General features: G+C 49.5%; 1 protein-coding gene across 1 annotated transcript in view; it reads right to left on the bottom strand.

Moving 5' to 3' along the window:
* The window catches only part of LOC121579786 (spectrin beta chain, non-erythrocytic 4-like), a 36,430-nt gene extending 20,192 nt beyond the window's left edge, over nt 1-16,238 (bottom strand). The window contains exons 1-2 of the mRNA XM_041894682.2: nt 15,895-16,238; nt 333-596 (exon numbers count right to left, since the gene is read on the bottom strand). Of these exons, the coding sequence (XP_041750616.1) occupies nt 333-596; nt 15,895-16,023 (393 nt within the window). The 5' untranslated portion in view covers nt 16,024-16,238. The remainder of the gene's footprint in view (nt 1-332; nt 597-15,894) is intronic.
* Nucleotides 16,239-16,481: the final 243 nt, after the last annotated feature.

The raw sequence follows: 16,481 nt of genomic DNA, 5'->3' as shown, positions 1-16,481 counted from the left end.
TGATGCCCAAACACACAGCACATGGGCTTGAACAGCACTTTCAGCTATTTTCTTGTGTGTGTTGTGTTTCAATGTTATGCAATGTAATGGGTTGGATGGCTTTAAGAACAAAGCATACGGTGCATTTTTTCATGTCGACAACCAGCCTGGTGGCTGGTGGGTGGGAACTTGGCATATAAAAGTCAACAACAACGGCTTCTATAGCATTAAAAGACAGTTGGATTGGAAAGATTACATAAATTAATTGAAAATGAGTTGAAATGTATCACAAAATAACTGCCATAGAAACAAACAGAAATCATGAACAGCAACCTATAACAGTAAATAGACACCTGAAATTTATGCAGCTGCTCGTTGAAGGTGGGCAGGTGGTGAGCCTGCTCCAGCTGGGGGGGCTGTTTCTCCAGGCCAGAGAGCTGGTGGTCCAGGTCTGAGTAGCTCTTCACCACCGGCTCTGGCTTGTTGTTCTCAAACAGAGCCCGGGCCTTGGCCTTGGTGGTGCTCTCCAGGTCCGTCCAGCACTCCCTGATCTCCTCCAGCTTCTGCTGCACCACCGAGCGCAGCTCCGGCTTCTCATCGATCAGCTCCTGACCCTCCTGAAGGCACATAGAGGGGAAGAGGAGAGAGAACAGTGGTGTCATATCTACCCTACCAAAGTTATTTTCTTAGTTTAGCTTATTAGTACGGTCCCTTACATGGCCAACAATTAATTTCACTTTTTGTATAGTTAAATATAAGCTGAGGTAGTTCAGGTGACATGCTGTTTTTATCATATACCTTTGCCGTAACAGTAAAGCCGCTCTGCTGCTGGTACTGTGATAAACTCAACCTCACATATTAAATCAAGCAATGAGCAGTTATATTTCTCAACTGAAAGATGTAATGCTTCCCTCCAACATGTACACTTGTCACGGTTTCGGCCGAGGCTGCCTCTCTCCCTTGTTCGGGCAGGTTTCGGCGTTCGTCGTCTCCGGAATTCTAGCTGCCACCGCTGTATGTTTCATGTTCGTTTGCTTTTGTCTGTTTGTTTCCACACCTGTTTCTGTTTTGGCGTAATTAGTGTCCTATAAGTTTCTCGTTGTGTTTGTCTAGTGTTGTGTGTAATTATTTTCCGTCAGTTGTGTGTATTGCTCGGTTGAGCTTCTCTCCACTGCGCTGGAGTATTTTCGCACCTGTTTGTGCGCAGTTACCATTTGTCGCACCTGTTTGTGCGCTGTTACTTTTCGCCTTCATGCGTATTTTTCGCCTTCGGGCAAAGTTGTCCTTTTGCCTTAGTTTGGGCAGTAATACAAGCCTTTGGAATATCGTTCTGAGTCCTGCGTTTGATTCCACCATTGCACCTACAGCACGCCCTGACAGAATTACACACCACCAATGGAATCAGCAGGAGCCGAAGCAGCCCAGACGAGACTGGAGGCCCAGGTTCGGGACCAACAAGATCAGATCCTGCAGATGGGGACCGCCCTGCAGGAGGTGATTTCCACCCTCCGAGGCTGGGGTACGCCTCCACCGCCTCCCTCCCTGCCAGCACCATCGGCCAGCCCGCCCATTCCAGCGCCGGAACCTCGAGGAGTCCGACTATCTCTCCCGAGGGCCTACGACGGAGCCGCGGCTGGGTGTCAGGGATTCCTACTCCAGGTGGAGCGATACCTGGCCACAGTGCACCCGGCACCTTCGGGGCATGAGAGCGTGTCCGCCCTGATCTCCTGCCTGGCCGGAAAAGCGTTGGAGTGGGCCAACGCGGAGTGGAGGAAGATCGACGCCACGACGATTACCTACGACGAGTTCTCCCGCCGCTTCAGGGCGGTGTTTGACCATCCCCGGAGCGAAAGCGGCGGGGAGCGTCTGGTCTTCCTCCGGCAGGGGAGGAGGAGTGCCCAGGAATTCGCTCTCGAATTCCGTACTCTAGCGGCAGATGCAGGGGTGGAATGATCGGGGCCCTCATCGATCTATACAGATGTAGCCTACGAGAGGACGTCCGTCGGGAGCTGGCTTGTAGGGACACCAGCCTCTCTTTCGACCAGCTGGTCGACATGTCCATCAGGCTGGATAACCTACTGGCTACCCGCGGACGTCCTGCGGAGGGTCCGTCCATTTCACCCTCCAGCGCCTCCGAGCCGTGTCCTATGGAGCTCGGGGCGCTGGCGCTAGAGAGAGGAGGAGTCGGCAGGCTAGGGGGTCCATCCACTGCACCAACTGTGGTCGGGAGGACACACCGCGGCTAGGTGCTGGGGATGGCCTCCTAGGGGAGATGACGACAGGTCCCGCACTGGGGATTCCCTCCAGGTGAGTAGGCGCCCCACTCACCCAGAGCTCACTGTTGCCCATTTTTGTATGCCTGTAAGTTTTCCACAGGTAGCACCTCATTCCCAGCATAAGGCGCTGGTAGATTCAGGCGCGGCTGGGAATTTTATTGATAAAAGGTTTTGTTTAGCGTTAGGGATTCCCCTTATTCCTGTTGATGTTCCTTTCCCCGTTCATGCCCTAGATAGTCGTCCGTTGGGTACGGGTTTAATCAGGGAAGTCACGGCGCCACTTAGGATGTGTGCGCAGGGGGATCATCAGGAGATGATTCAGCTGTTCCTGATTGACTCTCCTGCGTATCCGGTGGTGCTGGGCATGCCCTGGTTGAGTACCCATAACCCAGCTATTTCGTGGCAGGAGAGGGCTCTGATGGAGTGGTCTGCTCAGTGTGTGGGTAGATGTTTGGGCGTTTCCGTAGGGGCTACCTCGGTGGAGAGTCCAAACCAGGTGCCCGCATTGCACGTTCCACCTGAGTATGGGGATTTGGCTATTGCGTTTAGTAAGGCGAGGGCGACGCGGTTGCCACCCCCATAGGCAGGGGGATTGTGCGATAGACCTCCAGGCAGGAGCTGCGCTCCCACGGAGCCATGTGTATCCTCTGTCTCAGGAGGAGAAGAAAGCTATGGAGATTTACATAGACGAATCTCTGAGACAAGGATACATACGGCCTTCCACTTCCCCTGCGTCCTCGAGTTTCTTTTTTGTGAAGAAAAAGGATGGTGGTTTGCGTCCGTGCATCGATTACCGTGGTCTCAATCAGATTACGGTGAAGTATAGTTATCCACTCCCGCTGATTGCGACCATGACTGAGTCGTTGCATGGGGCGCGTTTCTTCACGAAATTAGATCTCAGGAGCGCGTACAACTTGGTGCGCATCAGGAGGGTGATGAATGGAAAACAGCCTTTAGTACCACCTCGGGCCATTACGAGTATCTGGTCATGCCATACGGGTTGATGAACGCTCCGTCAGTTTTCCAATCATTCGTGGATGAGATCTTCAGGGACATGCAGGGGCAGGGGGTGGTGGTGTACATTGATGACATTCTCGTGTACTCGCCTACCCGTGTCGAGCATGTGGCCCTGGTGCGTAGAGTGTTGCGGAGGCTGGTGGAGCACGACCTGTATGTGAAGGCAGAGAAGTGTCTGTTTTTCCAGGAGTCGGTCTCCTTTTTGGGTTATCAGTTGTCTGCGTCAGGGGTGAAGATGGAGGTAGACCGGGTGTCGGCCGTGCGTAATTGGCAAACACCAACCACTGTGAAGGAGGTGCAGCAGTTTTTGGGGTTTGCAAATTACTACAGGAGGTTTATCCGGGGTTTTGGACAGGTGGCAGCTCCCATCACGTCTCTGTTGAAGGGGGGTCCGGTGCGTCTGCAGTGGTCGGCCGAGGCGGACAGGGCGTTTGGGAGGCTGAAGGACCTGTTTACCTCGGCCCCGGTGCTGGCACATCCGGATCCCTCTTTGCCGTTCCAGGTAGAGGTGGACGCGTCGGAGGCCGGTTTAGGAGCCGTGCTTTCACAACGGTCTGGCGCGCCACCTAAACTCCGCCCCTGTGCTTTTTATTCTAAGAAGCTCAGTCCGGCGGAGCGGAACTATGACGTAGGGGACAGGGAGCTGTTAGCCGTGGTACAGGCTCTAAAGGTGTGGAGGCACTGGCTTGAGGGGGCTCAACACCCTTTCCTCATTTTGACGGACCACTGTAACCTGGAGTACATCCGGGCGGCGAGGAGGCTGAACCCTCGCCAGGCAAGATGGAGTATGTTCTTGACCAGGTTTACTTTTAAGATCACGTACATCCCTGGGTCACAGAATGGCAAGGCAGATGCGCTGTCTCGGCGGTATGACACGGAGGAGAGGTCCGTGGAGCCCACTCCCATACTGCCTGAGTCGTGTCTGGTGGCACCGGTAGTGTGGGAGGTCGATGCTGAACTCGAGCGGGCGTTACGCACCGACCCTAGTCCACCACAGTGCCCGGAGGGTCGGAGTACGTTCCGCTCGAGGTTCGGGATCGATTGATCTATTGGGCTCACACGTCACCCTCCTCTGGACATCCGGGTATCGGCCGGACAGTGCACTGTCTTAGTGCCAAGTACTGGTGGCCCACGTTGGCAAGGGATGTGAGGGTTTATGTTTCCTCCTGCTCGGTGTGCGCCCAGTGTAAGGCGCCTAGACATCTACCTAGGGGTAAGTTGCTACCCCTGCCCGTTCCACAACGACCATGGTCCCACCTCTCGGTGGACTTTATAACAGACCTTCCCCTCTCCCAAGGGAATACTACCATCCTGGTCGTTGTGGACCGGTTCTCTAAGGCCTGTCGTTTGCTCCCCATGCCGGGTCTTCCTACTGCCCTACAAACTGCCGAGGCACTGTTTACCCATGTGTTCCGGCACTACGGGGTACCCGAGGACATTGTGGCTGATCGGGGTCCCCAATTCACCTCCAGAGTCTGGAGAGCGTTTATGGAGCGGTTGGGGGTCTCGGTGAGCCTCACCTCGGGTTACCACCCGGAGAGTAATGGGCAGGTGGAGCGCGTAAACCAGGATGTGGGTAGGTTTCTCAGAACATACTGCCAGGACCGGCCGGAGGAGTGGTCAAGGTACGTTCCCTGGGCCGAGATGGCCCAGAATTCCCCTACGCCATTCCTCCACTAACCTAACTCCATTTCAATGTGTGTTGGGTTACCAGCCGGTTCTGGCACCCTGGCAGCAGAGCCAGATCGAGGCTCCTGCGGTGGATGAGTGGGCGCGGCGCTCGGAGGAGACGTGGAACGCTGCACACGTCCACCTGCAGCGGGCCCTCCGACGTCAGAAGGCGAGCGCTGATCTCCACCGCAGTGAGGGACCGGTGTACGCACCTGGTGATCGAGTCTGGCTCTCTACCAGAAACCTGCCCCTCCGCCTGCCCTGTCGGAAACTGGGTCGGCGGTTTGTGGGGCCGTTTAAAGTCCTGAGAAGGTTGAACGAGGTATGTTATAGATTACAGCTACCTGTGGAGTATAAGTGTATTAACCCCTCGTTCCATGTGTCCCTTCTCAGGCCGGTGAGTAGCGGGCCCACTCCAAGAAAAATGAGATCTTGGAGACTCCTCCGCCCCCATTGGACATCGAGGGGGTACCGGCGTACTCCGTGAGGTCCATTTTGGATTTGAGACGTCGGATGGGGGTCTCCAGTATCTAGTGGAGTGGGAGGGGTACGGTCCGGAGGAGCGGTGCTGGGTGCCGAGGAGAGACATTTTGGACCCGTCGCTCCTGACGGAATTCCATCGGGGGCATCCGACGCGCCCTGCTCCGCGTCCTCCTGGTCGTCCCCGAGGCCGGAGTCGGCGCACGTCTGGAGCCGCGCGTCAAGGGGGGGGGTACTGTCACGGTTTCGGCCGAGGCTGCCTCTCTCCCTTGTTCGGGCAGGTTTCGGCGTTCGTCGTCTCCGGAATTCTAGCTGCCACCGCTGTATGTTTCATGTTCGTTTGCTTTTGTCTGTTTGTTTCCACACCTGTTTCTGTTTTGGGCGTAATTAGTGTCCTATAAGTTTCTCGTTGTGTTTGTCTAGTGTTGTGTGTAATTATTTTCCGTCAGTTGTGTGTATTGCTCGGTTGAGCTTCTCTCCACTGCGCTGGAGTATTTTCGCACCTGTTTGTGCGCAGTTACCATTTGTCGCACCTGTTTGTGCGCTGTTACTTTTCACCTTCGTGCGTATTTTTCGCCTTCGGGCAAAGTTGTCCTTTTGCCTTAGTTTGGGCAGTAATACAAGCCTTTGGAATATCGTTCTGAGTCCTGCGTTTGATTCCACCATTGCACCTACAGCACGCCCTGACAACACTAGTATAATGTCAGCTTTCCCTTGGAGGGATGTTACTCACTGGCTGTGCTGATCGTTTCCTCATTTAGTACAATATGCTGAAAATCTCTCAAATATAGGCTCCGTACAATATTACTATTTTGTGTATAATGCCAGAAAATATCAAATGATTAAACCCAAGCCTAATAAGACCAGTTCTTACTAACAAAGCATAGTGTGAAATGTGCAGGATGACTGCAGCAGATTGAAGCATAGACAATGTTTCATGTCTCTCTACTTCTGCTTATGGGTAAGTGGCTTGACCGTCCGTCATATCATACTAATGTTTATCATGGCCATTTAAAGATGCTTGGTTGCACAAAGCTAGGGCAATTTTTGCAATCAGGCTGATTTCACATGAATTCCATGAAAATCATCCTGTGTCTGCACACAAGTCTACAGCGCCTCAATAAAAGGCTAGGGGTCCCAGAGATCCAAAGCATCATCTTTTGAAGTCACCACAGAAAACCACAGCACTGTCTCTGTTTAAAGGTCATGACCCCTAACTAAAAGGTTGTTTAGGAAAAAAGACAAACACCCTTTGATTGACCACCGATGTTGTTTCTGGTCAAAAACACCTGTTAAGACAACACCAAGACAACCTCAAATTTCCCATAATCTTTTGTTCAAACTCTATATAAAGTGTGTGGTTCATTTATGAACTTTGTCCCCGAATCCATATTAACTCATGAGCAAGGCCACATTAGCCCTGGCATTGCCAAAAGGCTGGTGCCTTGAATGGCTTTAACTCGCACAGAGGCAGGTGTATAACAAAACCTAGAATAATCATGCATGGAAAGCTATAATACACCCCTGGTCTGTCTGTCTAAGCACAACAGTTCCCTGCATTGATTTGAGGGTTTCTTCTTCTAAATCTTGGGCTTTGTGCATGATGTGAGCTGTATGAGGAGATAGATGTGGAGAGAGAGATCAAAGCTTTTCCTTCTGTGTGCGTGTGTTTGTGTGTGTGTGTGTTTGTGTGTGTGTGTGGATGAGGCTTTCTCAGTGGCTCCACTCCAGGTCTCCTGAAATAGATTCTGCAATGCACAGTCTCCTCCCATGCTCTGACTGAGAGGAACAGGAGGTGTTTCCTATGACAAGCGTTCATATCAGACGTTTCCTCCTCATCTCTAGTATCAAGGACCACTGAATGTCAGTCAGCCGTATTGAGCCAGAGGAAATTGTGCAGTGAAAATGACATACAGTCCTGTACTGTACACACGTAGTAGACCTTCATAACCATAAGTGTAGTAGAGACCTGTTAGTGCAATGTTTTTTTTCAAGAAGAGAAGCCTGGATCAAATTGGTCCTTTATTCTAAATACCCTGCTAAATGATAATAACTGGTGTTGCTATCTGCTATACCTTGCAGGGAAATACATAATAACCCAGAATACAACATATTTCATCCTGTAAATCTTGCTGTATCTCTCTCTCCTATATCTTTCTCAGAGATAGCTGGACCTATCCTTTGGCTTTTATAATGCAGTGCTGCATTCCTCCTCTTGGCACGGTCTCTATGCTTAACTGATGCCAGCGCTCTATCCCTCTGTCTCTCTCTCTCCCGCTCTCTCTCCCTCTCTCTTTCTTTTTCTCTGCCTCCCTCTCCTCCTCTCATAATGCAGAGCCAGCAGAAAGCAGGCTAGATCTCTCTCCTCTCCCTTGGCTTCACTGACACACAGGGAGAGAAAAGGAAGAAGAGACATCAGTGTGGGGTAGGAGCAGAAATGGAGAGGAGAGAGAAAGGAGAAAGGAGGAGAGGAAGGTATGAGTGAGAGGAGAAAGAGGAGGAGCAAAGGAGAGGGGGATGTGAAGAGCACACACACCTATGTAAATACACTGCATACTGAGAAGCACACTAACAAACACACATAAGCACACATATTCACAAAATACACAGACATATAAATACTGTACAAACACTCATGCACTATACGTACATGTAGCCTATGAAAATCAATAGGCACTCACACTCTCACAAACATGGCATTCACATGGATATGCGCACACACAGACGCACACCCACAATGCCACAATACCATCAGAGGCCTGGTTTTAATCATTTGCTGGTAGTTACCCTATTGGCAGGTATATTGTGATGCTAAGCTAATCCATGACATCACCATAAAGATACTTCACACACAGCTAGCTAGATGCAGCTACTTGGTTTCTCAGGTGGGTGTGTAGATAGATTATAGCTACTACTCTGGGCAACCAAAAGAACACGTGACTGATGCAGTTGTAGATTCTGACTAAAAGGCTAGTGCATGGTAAATTTTTCACTTGCAGAACCAACACTTTAAAAACAGCTACGACAGATCTCAACCATTATATGTTCGCCAGACCGATTCCAAGGATATTAACTGGATGTGATGTGATCCTGTCGTATGCTTTTGTTTGACAGTATCAAGTGTTCCAGAGGGATAGGTGTTTTTGTGTTTACATAGTGTTTTTCTATGTTTACACAGCGTTTGACATTGGCAAAGCATTGCCACAAGGTCAGCCTTAAGTAAACCCCAGAGTCCTCTCTTTGTTACAGACAAGCATCCCCAGGGGCCTGAAGAGGCCTCCACAGAGACAGCCCCAATTCAGAGCTCCAAGCTCAGGCCCAGTCCCAGCTCAGAGCTCCAAGCTGGGGCTCAGGCCCATCTGCTGAGTAAGTACTGAGGGAGAGCAGAGGAATGGGGCCGGGGCGGGAACCCTTCCAAAAGGACAGAGAGTTCTCGAATCGCAGCAGGACGCAGCATAATATTTTCTCCCCGGTCTCTCAGGTAACGAGAGAGGGAGAGGAGGAAGGAAAGGTGGGGGACAATTAAGTGACGTTCTCGAGAGTAGCAAGACACAAGGGTCTCTGTAACACATCTTGTGTGGGGCTAGCAGAGACATAGAGCCCTTGAGAAACCCTGCTAGTTAGCCTTGTGGATGCAGTCACCACAGACAGAGCAGACATCTTCTACACTCCATGTCCATTCTTTCTATGTACTTTTGTACTGTATCTATCTGGTATCTGGCATGAAAGGTTATACAAATACGCTGATGATTCTGAAGCAGAGCCGGTATCCTTTTTCACTCCGTTTTCACTTTGAGCTAGCTGTCGTTCTGGGGCGAGGGCCTCTCTGTGTCACCAGTAGACGTTTCACAGCCATTTGTAGATGTACTGTATGTACTGTGACGTCACGAGAGGCTACACAGCTTTCAGCGGGATTGCTCAAGTAGTGCAAGGAGACAAGGTTCAAACAAAACAAGGATTTTATTATAGGTCTTGGGAAATTAACGAAAATATAACAAAATTCTGTTCTCTTGTGGCTCTTTAAGGGTTAACAGTTCAGGGATGTCTCTTCCACATCCAAAATCATAATTCTCACTCGCTCAGATAACTTTTCCCCAGCCTTACTGTAGTCCACGTTGCAGCTAGTGGCCAACCCAGCAAAAAGTCCTTCCAAATGTCTCTCACGTATTTCCACAGGTGCATATATCCAAAGGTGAGTATTTCCCAAAGGTAAGTATCTCCAAATCCTTATATTCCTCATGGAAGTGGACGTGCAGCACTCTTGTTCTCCAGAGAGCCCAGGTTGGAGACTGTGTCTCTTCCCTTCCCAAACCTTCAGCTCATCAGCTCCTCATTTGTTTCAGCTGCGTGGGAAGATTGGCCATAGAGGGGTGGAGTTCCCGACCCTACCAGCAGATGGAGCCATAGCTGTCTGGGTTTGCAGCCACCTCAGGGGGATGTAACGTCCCTCCAGGACACAGCCTCTCGTGACATCACACCCCCCTCCTCGGGACCGACGTCCTCGTCGGGGTAAAGGCAGCGAAGAAGGCATCACGCCGGGAGAGGGCGTCCGCATTGCCGTGGTGCTTGCCAGCCTGCTCTCTCTTCAACTCCTCCAACTCTAGGACCAGGGACTCAGCCTCCTGTTGTCTCTCCTTGAGTTTCTTACTGAACGCATCAGCCTTGGTTTTAGCAGAGTTTAGCTTCTGTTGAGCAGCTTTCAGTTCCTTCTCTCTCTCTGCCTCCGCATTCTTCATCTTGTTCTCCAACACCTTGTACTTCTCCTCTGCCTTCTTCTGGACCTCCTTACTACTGCGCAGGGTCTCCTCACACTCCTCGATGGTCCTGCGCAGCCTCTCCAGCTCCTCCTGTTGCTTAGGGAAGGAGCTCTGTTGGAGTTTAGCCTGGAGGATATCTAACTCTTCTGTCTTCATGTCTAACTGTTGCTTTAACAAACGATACCTCTCAGCGGTCCCCTTCAGACCAGACAGTTCTTTGTCCAGATTCTGTAGCTCCGTCTCTGTGTCGGTCTGGGCACCTGCCATCCCTATCAGAGCCCGGGCGGGAGTGAGTAACTCGGAGGATTGCACCGGAGCCTTCCCAGGATGAGTCTTGCCTCTCCGTTTCCGAGGTACTCGGGTTATCCTCTCCTGAGACTCTCTCCAGAGTGGGTAAAAGGCTGGGCAGTCTCGTCCAATTAGGACAGGGACGGGGAGGGAATCAACCACCCCCGCCGTCGTGTGTATGGTTCCCCGTGTGCTGGTCATTGTAAGTTCAGTAATGGGGTATTCTCTGGTGTCCCCATGGACACAGGAAACTGGGAGGACTTTCCCCAGGGTCAGACACGTTGGGCCCACCAAATCCTTACGCACCAGGGTGGCCCGGCTACCAGAATCCAGTAAGGCCTCCACATCATGGTGATTCACAGTTACCGGGCAGGTGGGGGGTCGATCTGGGCCGCCATCTACGACTCCCAAGAGCGAGGCAAACGGTGTGTGGGTGCTGAGCTGGAGGACTCCGCAGTGGGCATAGGTTCATCGGCTGGTTTCCCACACTGCCAGGAGATATGTCCCATCTCCCCACACCGGTAACACTGTCGAGTTTCCCCCTCCTGGTGTACTCTTCTTGGACCCGCCTGGTTTCTGGCTCCCCCTGGAGCCGGGATAAGTCCTGACGTGGCTGGGTTCGAGACCTTGGGGTCCTTTGGACGGGTTCTTCCCATTTGTGGTGGGGCCGCACTCCTGGGGTCTTTTCGGGAAGCATTCAGCATCTCCGCTGTGGCCTGGTACTTTTCCACAGCTTCCACGGTCAGATCAGCCGTGGTCAAGGCCTGTTGACTGATGACCCGTTTTGCCTCATAAGGCAGGGGCGCGTAGGTAACGATCCACCACAACGGCCTCCACCACCGCCGCTGCTGTATTCCTCTGCGGATCCAGCCATTTCCTTGCGATTCGGACAAGTTCATGCATCTGCGCCCGAGGAGGTTGGTCTGGTTGGAAGGTCCAGCTGTGAAAGCGCTGGGCCATACCAAACTTTGTGAGTCCATATCTGCTGAGGATCTCAGACTTCAGGGCATCATAGTCAGTAACCTGGTCAGGGCCCAGGTCCCGGACAGCATTCAGCGATTCCCCGGTTAGAAAGGGGGCTAACAGACCAACCCACTGTTGCTTGGGCCAGGCTTCCCTAGTGGCCGTGGCCTCAAATGCATGCAGGTATGCCTCAATGTCATCGGTAGCTCCCATCTTAGATATAAAGTCACTTGCCTTTATTGGGCGGGTATTTTGGACCACCCTCTGTCTCTGCAACTGCAATTCCTCTGCCTTCAGAAGGTTGGCTTTCTTTTGCTCCTCCAAGAGAGCCACGTTTGCTTGCATCTGGGCGTGCTGGCCAGCAACAAGGGCTTTCAATATGTCCTCCATTTCAGTCGGCGGGGAGCCTACGGCCAACTTGGAAAACTGGGTGATCAAACCTTCGGTATCCTCCTCTGACATGCACTATTAACGCTTGAGCGTGCCCGTATTCTCCACCATCTGTGACGTCACGAGAGGCTACACAGCTTTCAGCGGGATTGCTCAAGTAGTGCAAGGAGACAAGGTTCAAACAAAACAAGGATTTTATTATAGGTCTTGGGAAATTAACGAAAATATAACAAAATTCTGTTCTCTTGTGGCTCTTTAAGGGTTAACAGTTCAGGGATGTCTCTTCCACATCCAAAATCATAATTCTCACTCGCTCAGATAACTTTTCCCCAGCCTTACTGTAGTCCACGTTGCAGCTAGTGGCCAACCCAGCAAAAAGTCCTTCCAAATGTCTCTCACGTATTTCCACAGGTGCATATATCCAAAGGTGAGTATTTCCCAAAGGTAAGTATCTCCAAATCCTTATATTCCTCATGGAAGTGGACGTGCAGCACTCTTGTTCTCCAGAGAGCCCAGGTTGGAGACTGTGTCTCTTCCCTTCCCAAACCTTCAGCTCATCAGCTCCTCATTTGTTTCAGCTGCGTGGGAAGATTGGCCATAGAGGGGTGGAGTTCCCGACCCTACCAGCAGATGGAGCCATAGCTGTCTGGGTTTGCAGCCACCTCAGGGGGATGTAACGTCCCTCCAGGACACAGCCTCTCGTGACATCACAGTACATAATAAACAATGCATACTTCATTGTAAGATGCTTTCATCCGAGATACTATATCTATCACAGGGATGAAATGTATGTCACTAACATCCGATACTGATTATGACTGAGCTATTTTATGCATGTACATATTATACTGTATCTAATCTACCAACATACACAACAGCACCATGCACATCACTCCTAAAAATCAATAATTTGAGAACCAGCTCCAATCCCTACTCTACAAGGCAAAGAGGTATGTCTGTTCTCCAAATATATTTATATCTAAATTCCATGACATTGTGTCCTACTGAACACGGCCCTGGTCTTTCCAAAGATGTATCAGTGTTGGAGAGATGGCGATTTACCAATGTTTGGTACTGCTGCTCTCTGACTACTTTTATTATTAGTTGGATTGATCAGTTATTTCACTGCACTTATTATAATATAATCACATTTCATTTTACAGCCACATCTAAAATAAACAAAGATGTGCTTATAAAAAAGGCCTCATACCTGGACCCTCTACAAAGCCCATTTGCCTTTGGCTGCAGGACAGAACATTGAGCATCTTTGAGCAGCATCAGGCTCATGAAGGGGGGCCTACTATTGCATGGTATACTGCATGACACATTTCATGCATGGACAAGCAAGATGGCCATGTGAGCATTCTGATACGTATGGTATGGTGAGAGGCTCTCATAGCCTCAATAAGACATTAATTCATCACCTCACGTTTAATCTCTGCTATAACATATAACCTCTCAGTGGTATATCATTTTGATTTATATAACATTTGTGATCAATAACTTCTGCATTGGAATATATATCAACAAAGCCATTTTCGGAAATTAGAGTTTTTTCAGTTTATTATGCCATAATATTCTACGAGATTTGAGAGCAAAAAGATAAATACCTTGCTGATGAGCTCGATTAATAAATTATTTCAGTTAACCTCTACAATAACAAAACATTAAATAATTGAAATTAAATCCATTAAAATGTCAATCTTGAAGGTATTCCAACTGAGGTTAAAATCACCTTCTTGCAAGAAAGCACAGGACGTTGCAAAAGTCTTTGAAAATGTAAAAAGGTAAGAGCGCTCGGAAATGAAAATATCATACATTTTGATACAACTTTAAGGCATCCAACAGATTCTTTAGGCATTCAAAATGGTGTTTTCCACAATAATTAGTTAGCTAGGTCCTACATACTATGTTGATAAGTGTTGTTTTCACATCCAATCTATTTTTATTTTGTTTTTTTATTTTAGCTTTATTTTAGCAGGGAGTCACCATTGAGACCAGTGTCTCTTTTTCAAGGGAGCTCTGCATATACAATTTAATGGAACAAAAAAAATCAAGTACAATATAAAACAAGTAAAATACAGCACGACACAAACTGCACAGACAAACATAGGAGACTCCAGAGTTAACCTACCCTGTGAACGGGTTTGATAACTTGTCATTTTAAATCTTAATAGTGAAGTTAGGTAAGTCGGAAGCTTGTGGAGCAGGGCTTTGTAAACAAAAAGAGCGTAATGATGTGATCTACGTGACTTCAAAGAGGTCCAGCCAACCTTTTGGGAAAATAATACAGTGATGAGTAATAAAAATGTCTCCTGTGATAAAACGAAGGGTGCTATGAAAAACGGCATCCAGGGGTTTAAGAGTAGAGGCAGCTGCACTTTGATAAATAGTATCACCCTCATCAACAACAGGTAGAAAGGTTGACTGCACAATCTGCTTCCTGCTGACTAGAGAGAGACAAGATCTGTTTTTGTAAAATATTTCTTAGTTTCTTAACATTCATTCGTATGTTTTTTAAATGATAAATCATTGTCAATCCAAATACCAAGGTATTTGTATGTAGTGACTTGTTCGATTACATTTATCTCTTCATAGGCCTCAATAAACTGATACAAAAGTGGTCAAGAGAGCATTCAAAAGGGCATGTGGGCTAGATAAGCTAATTCTCACAGTATAGCCTGGCCCTAAAATGAATTACTTTGGGTGAAGACTTCTACAAACTAAGGGTTTCTACATAGGCCTTTTCCTGGAATGGGTAGACTTATTCTAAATCAACCCCTAGTCCCTGTAGATCTGAAAGGATTGGGTATGGCAATCTTATATAAATTGCTTCCCCTGGCCTTCTGATTGGCTGAGTGCTTTAGGTGTATGGACTAGGGGTTGATTTGGAATTCAACTAATTCAAACGTGGAGCACCCACATGAGCCTTCCACCAGGCTTCTTTGCAGCAGTGTGGTTGAAGAACACTTGGATCGGGGTCAGTAGGGCACGCTGTAACACCAAGGCTTGTTCTTATTGGACAAGTTCAGTTAGTACCTCCCAGTTTCGAAAACACAATTCTCTACTGAACCCTACCCAGGTATGGGTTGTCTTCACTGATAAAACAGCAGCAGAGAACTGGGATGTCAGCATTTACTGTAGGCCTCTCTAGTTACCATACAAACAATTGCATGTTGTACAGTACTACGCTATTAATAAAGGCTTGTTGGTATATTCATAAAAATAAGGCCATGAATGGATTGTATGTTGGCAGTACCACACAGGTTTGATAGATTGCCCACTAGCTGTCATGTTGTTCACGTTTCATCCAATTCTTGATAATTCTGGATAAGAAATGTTTTGAGGAAGAAACACACTTCCTTCCAATGTTAGTATGTAGCTAAAGCATTGGCAAATGAAAAGGCAATGGGAAAAATACATTGCCCAGGGTTTACTGCTTCAGTCATGCAGAAAGCATAACAACAATGCTTTCACATTTATAACCTTGAACTTGAAATTCAGGATGTCCTTAGGAGAAGCATTTAACAATATTTGTTTAGAGTTTACTCATGGCTGTGTAATCAAAACGGAGTAATGACAACCCCCCTAATATGCCTGATGTGTCTTGTCGCCGACCATCCCTTTCACACTCACACACACACACACTACCCCCCCAGCACACAACCTCTCTCAATCATGTGCTCACACTACCCTCCCCCTGCACCTTCCACTCACCTGCCCTCGCTGACCTCCCCCACTACCCTCTCCCCTCTCCACTCACATGCTCTCTCTGACTTTCCCCCACTACCCTCTCTCCTCCCCTCTCCATTAACCTGCTCTCTCTGACCTCCCCCCACCATCCTCTCTCCTCCCCTCTCCATTAACCTGCTCTCTCTGACCTCCCCCACCATCCTCTCTCCTCCCCTCTCCATTAACCTACTCTCTCTGACCTCCCCCCAACACCCTCTCCCCTCCCTTCTCCATTAACCTGCTCTCTCTGACCTCCCCCACCACCCTCTCTCCTCCCCTCTCCATTCACCTGCTCTCTCTGACCTCCCCCCACCACCCTCTCCCCTCCCGTTTCCACTCACCTGCTCTATCTTGGCCAGCCATTCTTTGTTGCAGGCCAGCTCGGACATGAAGGCCTGGTGCTTCAGCCACTTCCTGTGAAGCTTCTGGGCCTCATCCCGCGCCGTGTCTCGTCCCGCACCCATAAGCATCTTTTCCTTTATCCGCTGTCCCCAATCACTCAGCTAGGGTAGACAAAAATAGCCACCATCAGGGGCCCGAGCCTGAGCCAGCCCCTCTTCCTCTCTTCTCTCCTCCTTTCCCACAGGATGTCCTGCCTATCTGCGTGGCTCCTCTACGCCAGAGAGACCCACTCCACTCTGCAGGGTCCCGGGTACCTGCACTGTCAAAACCCACCCCAACCCAACCCCCACCAGACGCCCTTTCTGGAGAAAAAAAAATCTAGATAAGCACCTCAGCAGCAGCAGTGGCAGTAATGGTAGCTCAAGCCCTTCCGTTGGCTCGCCCCTGGGTCCTCATGCCATACTTCTTCACGGCTCCTGCAGTCCTTCCTGGTGCTGCAGTGCCTGCTAGCCAGTCTCAGAGAAAGCTAAAACAATCAAGCAAATACAGGACATGAGCCAATGACCTAACAGCGCCGACAAAGAGC

This window comes from Coregonus clupeaformis, chromosome 13 (assembly GCF_020615455.1).
Source record: "Coregonus clupeaformis isolate EN_2021a chromosome 13, ASM2061545v1, whole genome shotgun sequence".
Lineage (NCBI taxonomy): Eukaryota > Metazoa > Chordata > Actinopteri > Salmoniformes > Salmonidae > Coregonus > Coregonus clupeaformis.
Note: the sequence above shows the minus strand (reverse complement) of the source record. Positions and strands in the feature narration are given on the sequence as shown.